Source organism: Chenopodium album, chromosome 9, assembly GCF_948465745.1.
Source record: "Chenopodium album chromosome 9, dcCheAlbu1.1, whole genome shotgun sequence".
In the NCBI taxonomy this organism is placed as follows: Eukaryota; Viridiplantae; Streptophyta; class Magnoliopsida; order Caryophyllales; family Amaranthaceae; genus Chenopodium; species Chenopodium album.
Window position 1 is genome coordinate 51,508,415 of NC_137842.1, and position 7,003 is coordinate 51,515,417.

The 7,003-nt window shown below is 38.6% G+C and overlaps 1 protein-coding gene across 1 annotated transcript; it reads right to left on the minus strand.

Moving 5' to 3' along the window:
- Positions 1–435: 435 nt before the first annotated feature.
- On the minus strand, positions 436–2,949 carry LOC145557702 (uncharacterized). The gene has a single exon (XM_081618876.1). The coding sequence runs from the start codon at positions 2,947–2,949 to the stop codon at positions 436–438; it is 2,514 nt and encodes an 837-aa protein (XP_081475002.1).
- Between the last annotated feature and the right edge of the window lie 4,054 nt (positions 2,950–7,003).

A 7,003-nucleotide genomic window follows, 5' to 3' on the forward strand; every position in this document is an offset into this window, starting at 1 on the left:
TCATTTTCTTGCTTAGTCAAAGCACAATTGTGAAACATTAATTGCAACAGAAAACAGAAATGTACATGTGAAGTAAACCTGTTGAAATAGTGTTGCTGCAATTTGAATAGGAGCATGTAAATTAACAGGGCAAGAATGTTTGTAAAACAGTGCAAGTGATTTCAATGCTGCATATTTATATATAAAATAATGATTATAAAACAGATATTACAAAAAAAGTTCTTTATACCAAACTGATATTCCAAAGATGTACAACATCAGACCTGCATAATAGGATAGTAAAATAAAATTAACAGAAAGAAAAAGGAGTTTGTTTCAATGAATAAGTATAGAAGCAATCTTAGAAATACCTGCATCATATTGTATCATGTTATGCCAGATAGTCGCAAGACATCATAAGCCACAATGTTTTTTAGAACTGGTGTGCTGTGACTTTCAGTAGGCTGGGGGTGTGATCACAATCACTTTTTTCGATTTCTTAGCCCTTGACAATGCAACATACAATTGACCATGTGAGAAGCATGGTTGTGGGAGATAAACCATGACTTGGCTTAGGGTTTGTCCTTGAGATTTGTTGATAGTCATTGCAAAACTGAGTTTTAGTGGAAATTGGATTCGCTCAAACTGAATCGGATATTTTGCTGACGATGGAGGCCGAAGGTTCACACGATGGATGAATAAAAGCTCTCCTTTACGATGACCAATTGCTATTGAACAAACAATAACATTTCTTCTGAAATACTTGCATATGAGACGTGTGCCATTGGATAGGCCATCGGCAGGATCAATATTCCTCAGCAAGATTACTGGGCTGTTAACTTTTAGGACCAGCTCGTGTGGTGTCATACCACTTGGGGCAAGCTGGTTCAAGAATTCTGTTGGGTAGATTGCACAACTATCATCTAGGATACTGTCAAAACTTTTATAAACAACTGATTCTCCTGGGAACTTGTCAATCAGAAAGTTGTTGATTGAGTCAACTGCATCATTTAATGGGGTTAGGATTGCCCTTTCTCTGAATATATCTGGTGTAAAGGCAGGATGTTGCAATTCAGGGAAAGCAGCAGCAGCTAGATAATCAATGGGTTCCTCGGCTTGCTGATAATAATTCACAAAGTGAGGAGGAACTTCCACAAAAGCATTCTCAGTTGCCTGAAGCTGACCATTTCCCAAACTCAGCAAAAATGATGCATATGGGGGATCTGCTTTAGCTATAATGTTTTCAGTCAGATGTAACTTTTGTAACCAAGGCCAAATATGTGAATTAACCAGGCTTGTTGCAACAGCTTCTCTTTGAGTCTTGTGAGGAACAACTGGTAAAACCTGTCTGAAATCTCCACCGAAGACTATAACTTTTCTTCCAAATGGCTGATCTGGATCACAGAGATCACGGAGTAGGAGCTCAACAGACACAATGTTCTCCTTCCTTGCCATTGAAGCTTCATCCCAGATAATCAATGATGTTTCTTTAATCAAAGCAGCCAAGCTGCCTTGTTTAGGAACATCACAAGCGAGCGATGTTTCTGAATCAAGTGGAATTTTAAACCGTGAATGTGCTGTCCTGCCAGAAGGTATATTTGCTGCAGCTATTCCTGATGTTGCTGTTGGAAGCACAATCTTCCCTGCCAAGCGCACTTCTGCATATAGAGAATTATACAGAAAGGTCTTTCCAGTCCCTCCAGGGCCATCAACAAAGAAACAACCAGGCTTTTCTGCTTGAACGTGAGAAATAATTTTGTCAAAGGCAATTTGCTGAGCTGAATTGAGTTTATCTCTACAATCAATTGATTCTTGAGGAATAGGTGCATCCAAAGCATCAATAATATCCTTTGTTCTCTGTAGTTCTGCTGGCATTTCTTCTTGTAGATGTTCAAGCTGAAAATGAGCCAATGACTTGCCCATAGACTCTAAGTGTTTTTCAACTGACTGTATTGTTAGCAGCAAAACCTGGCTTACATTTTGTGGAAAGGTATGCCTAAAGTCATCAGATAAATCATTATAGAAGTGTTGCCATAGTGTACGTGGATTGCTCGGAGCGCAGAAAACCAACACAGCTGCAAATAGTCGACGTAAGGCTCCTGGCATATGAATTTCTGCAGCTTCAGACAAACAGGAATAAACAACATTGTCTTCTTCAAAGAGCCCTCTTTTAATAGCTGCTTCATGAAAAGTGGCACATAGCACTCCATTCACAGTCCGGAGGTCAGGAAACGATTTAGGACTGCGTACATTGCTAAGAAGCAGCCGCAAAAAGAAGCGTTCTCCTTCTGCAGGTGTAACACATGCCAGCCGACCTATGACCAGTTTCTTGTTTTGTCTCTGAAACCATGCCTTTGCAGTGGCATCCCACCTGTAATGTTCAATGAATTCACTATAGAGATATCCTGTACCTTGAGGTGAGGCTGCATTTGCTTTGAAGAATTCTGTTAGTTGAGTTCTGGATCTTCGTTCATTTAACACTGCAGAATCAAGTTGATCATGACTCCTTAGCTGAACTGTTTGCATGTTTTCCAAGTGCACTGCAAGGTGCTGCACAGGGGGGTGCATCTCAAATAAGTCAAAGCCGAAAATCCTCCAAGCTGCCTCACATGGTGAAACCCATCGACCAGACTGGAACCTTTGAATTTCATCAACGGCCTGATTTTCTTCACCAACAACATTAAAAGATACTCTGTCATGCCCTTTGTAAACATATTTGTATAAGTACTTAACAACCTGAATAGATGAACAGACTTCTACATTGAGATGACAGTCAAACAACGCGGAAAGGTATGGATTGTATGGAATAACCCAACAACTATCAAGGTTTGAACCTCGAATTCGGACACTTTCTCCTGTATCTCGTCTCTTGTACACTGGATATCCATCATCATGGTTTGTTGTTTCTTCTAAGAATTGTTTTGGGTAGCCATATTTGCATGAGAAAGAGTTATTATTTTTGGCAACCATGCATGGACATGTAGGGTTTGCTTCTTGTAGACACCCATTTGTGTCTCCCCAAAACCAAACCCAGTGATGAGTGCCTTTCACGTCGAATCATAATCGAATGAAACGAAAGTGTGGAAAGGTCTAGTGTTGCGGAAAGTTTTATTTCTTTTCTTTTCTCCCTATTTTGGAAAACTTTAGAAAACAGCTAATCCAGTTTGGTTGGTCCATGATATGGGTCCAATAGTGGTGTAGTTGGATGGGGTTTGCAAAGACCTTTCCAACAATATATTATAAGCCCAATTCCGATGAATATTGAGGAAATTATGGCCAATTTACTAAACTGGGCCCGGTTTGAGCTTTATGTACGACCCAATGATCTAGGGGAGGGCCTAATATGATTTATCATTCCTAATGAAATTAGGAATGGTTTTAGTCTTCTAGAATCTTCTAGAAGGTTCTTTTCATTCCTAATTCAATTAGGATTTTTTAGAGTTTTAATCAAGATCAAATAGCATTTTCGAAGAAATTATATTATTTTATCTTCCAGTACGGGAAATTTATCAGATTTTCGAAAACGCGTTGAAATCCAGTTTGGCGTCCAACCCCAGGCCTTGGCGCCTGGAACCAGGCTTGGCGTCAGACGCTAGCCATTGGCGCCTGGCGCTAGCCACTGGTGCCTGGCGCCAGCTAGCCAGGGTTGGCGCCAATACTGTTTTGTGATCTTTAGACTCTGTTTTGTTAAATTATCTTTTTTGGCTGATTTTCTCTATAAATATCGTATTCAAAACTCCGTTTTCATTCACCAATTCTCCTCATTCTACAATTCATTCATCATCTTTCATCAATTCTCAATAAACATTAATTCTTTTAGCATTCAATTCTTTCTTGCTTTTTCATACAAAATTCCGCATTCACAAGATCTAGAAACACCTAGCCATATTCGAAGTTGCCTTCGCCCTAGACGTGAAAGGTTTTAATTTCTGAGGGTTTGGTCCCAAATCTCTATTTCAATTATTTAGTTTAATTGTTTTGATTATTATTTTCCTTGAAGTTACTAACGTGTGTATTTTGTAATTAGAAAGAGGTACGAGGCATCCAAGTAAGTACTTTAGTTGATTTATTGATGTTATGATGTAGATATCATGTTTATATTGTTATTATGATATTCCTAGTATCATGTCTAGGATATTTTTTTTAGTATTAAATATGATTGTTACAATGCTTCCTATGTTCTTCCTAATATTTATTCATGTTAGTATCATGTTAGGGTTAAAGATTTGATTTTTATTGCTTAGTGACATGCTAGGGTTTGTTATTAATCTTGTTAGTATCATGCCTAGGATCTTGCTATTTTTATTATGCTTTAACATGATTATGAATATTGTTGTTATTATTATTTTAATTATGATTTATGATTGTCATGATTATTTTATTTATAATTATTATTCATGATATTGATTGTTATTGATTATGTTGCTTGATACATTATTTATTCTTTATTGCTTGATCACGCCTTTTATGCATGCTTAAAGGGAATTTGGTACTTGTAATCGCGCTTAATAAGATAATTAATAATCTTGTTAGGGTTAATTGTGATTATAATTCAAGTGATCGCCAATAATAGTTTATTTGTGCATTAAATTCAACCAACATAGATTAAACAGGTTTAGGGTTAATCCTATTGATTGCATGTTAATCAGAAAGCGCACATGAATACGAGCAGAATAAAGTAGAGGCCTATTATTAGGGCAGGTTCAATCTCTTTTAGGTTGGATTTGTACCTTCATCCCCGAACCCTTATTTGGTTCATGACCTTATGGAGTTGACGATCTCTTGGATCGTTAAGGGGTGTAAGCTTCATCCTATGAACGGTTTACAAGTTCCTTAAAAACTTGTTGGCGACTCTTTTTCTCTATCTTCTTCCCTTTTGGACGCCACCGTACTTTAGTGTATGATCACAGTGGGGTTCAAGCTAGTGGGATTTTAAAGGCTTGAAATTATTCCCTACAGTTTTTGGCGACTCCACTGGGGAGGATTTCTATTTTAATTCCTGAATTTGTTTCGGCAATGATTTAGAATGAGTGGATGAGACTCGAAAAGTTCTAAGTATTTCATGTGCGTAATTTTGATTAACATTATTGTCTTATGCATAAAAAGGTTCTCATTGGAAAGACCATCCGTAATGAGTCAAAAACATAGGATTTTACACGTAGAAAATTTGAGAAATGTCTTTCACAACTAGGACTGAAATAACACCGCACGAAACTGGAAGATTTTATTGAGCACAGAAAGCTGCTGAGGCATGTGGGAAGTAGCGTCAGGGGCCAGAGCTTGGCGCCAAACTTTTAGCCGTAGCGCCAGACGCCATTATTGGCGCCAGGCGCTACAGTTAAAAGTTGGCGCCAGTCTCTGTTTGCTGGCGCCAATTTCCCCCAATACCGAGCCAGAAATATGCGTTCTAATTTCGACCGGTTTTTCGTATTGTTTGCTCGATCGTACTTCCTGATTGAATTTTTTCTCACTTTTCTGAAACCCATATGTGTTCTACATATGGACATAACCCTCTGGGAATTCATGCTCCATCTACCCGATTGAACGCTCCTGGCAACAAAGGGTACATCCGAGATGTTGAATTCACCAAACCATGGAAGCGAGTTTTTTCTAAAACTCGCGGTGTCCCATCCACTCGCGCCAACCCTTCACGGTTAGGCTTCCGCGTGGTGCATCCGGACAATTAACCATGGACCCTATTTGACTAAACCATATCCCGAACTTTAGAGAACTAGAGCCATGGTTTGGTTGCGAACTCATTGCATCATATTGTGCCTACTTGACTAATTGTGCATTATTTGTTGTGCATATATATTCTATGTTTCTCTTAACCGTTTGTTGATTTGTGTTGAGACTAAAATTAATGACTTAAAGAACATTGCCTAATTAATTAATTAATTAATTAATTTGAGTCAATAAAGTCTTTTTTTAATCGAAATTAACCTAGTACAACTTTAGGCATACCCCAGTTGAATAATAATACCGAAAACAGTCCCAGACCGAAGCTCCAATATTGGCGCCAAAGTCTGAGCTGTAGCGCCATATTGTAGTGTGTAGCACCAGACATTAACTAAAATGTCTGGCGCCAGCCACCATAGTGTGACGCCAGTCCTGTCGCTTGGCCGACAGTTCGGATTATTTGTCGAGTCATCACCTAATGTCTAATTAATCAGTTTTCTGAATCAATGTTCGAGTTTAGGCACTAAGTCCCATGGTCTTACACAAGAGTCCAAGCATGTCATTTACACTCAATGCACACACCAACACACATGTTTGACCATGATTAAGAAAGTCTTGTGTGCGCGCTTTTTTTCGTCATTTTTTTAAGGGGGGTAAGTCGGATATTAATCCTCCAATAAGTAATAATACTTAGTTCCCTAAAAATATGTACATTTTTTTTTAAAAAAAAAAGTAAAAACCATAAAGTCAAGTTGATTCGAGTCAAGTAATTAAAACGCAAATTGGTTTAATTTACAGCGCGTGGTCAAGAAAGGAAGGACGATTAATCAAAGATAACCTCTTCGTACAAGTCCAACTTTTCGACAAACCTATAGCCCGCAAGAGGAAAGCAAGAGTCATAATGGCAACTCAAGAAGAAGTCAATGACCTCAAGAATCAACTGGCTACTGTAACTGAGACACTGAAGCTTCTCGCACTTAAGATCGATGATCCCGTGAAACAACAACAAATGGACCTCATGCAAGAGAGCCTAAGCAAGTTGTCCATCGACTACAAGTTTCAAGAACTCACATCCCAAGGGGTCTCGGTGGATAAAGATCTTCTTCCGCAGAAGTTCAGCGCCAACGACATCCCAAAATTTAAGGCAATTGACAACCCTTACTTCCATTTAAGAGCATTTGAAACAATAATGAGTATCAAGGGTATCGATAAGAAAGTCTTCCCTTCTCTGTTCTCACTATCTCTCGAGACCGTTTGCCAACAATGGTTCTTTTCTCTCGAAAAAGAAAAGACCTCTACCTGGGAATCCATAGCAAACGCTTTCGTTGATAGGTACAAATGCAAC

Excerpts from the sequence above, each read along its gene's own strand:
- LOC145557702 (XM_081618876.1), bottom strand. The coding sequence starts at position 2,949 with ATGGTTGCCAAAAATAATAACTCTTTCTCATGCAAATATGGCTACCCA.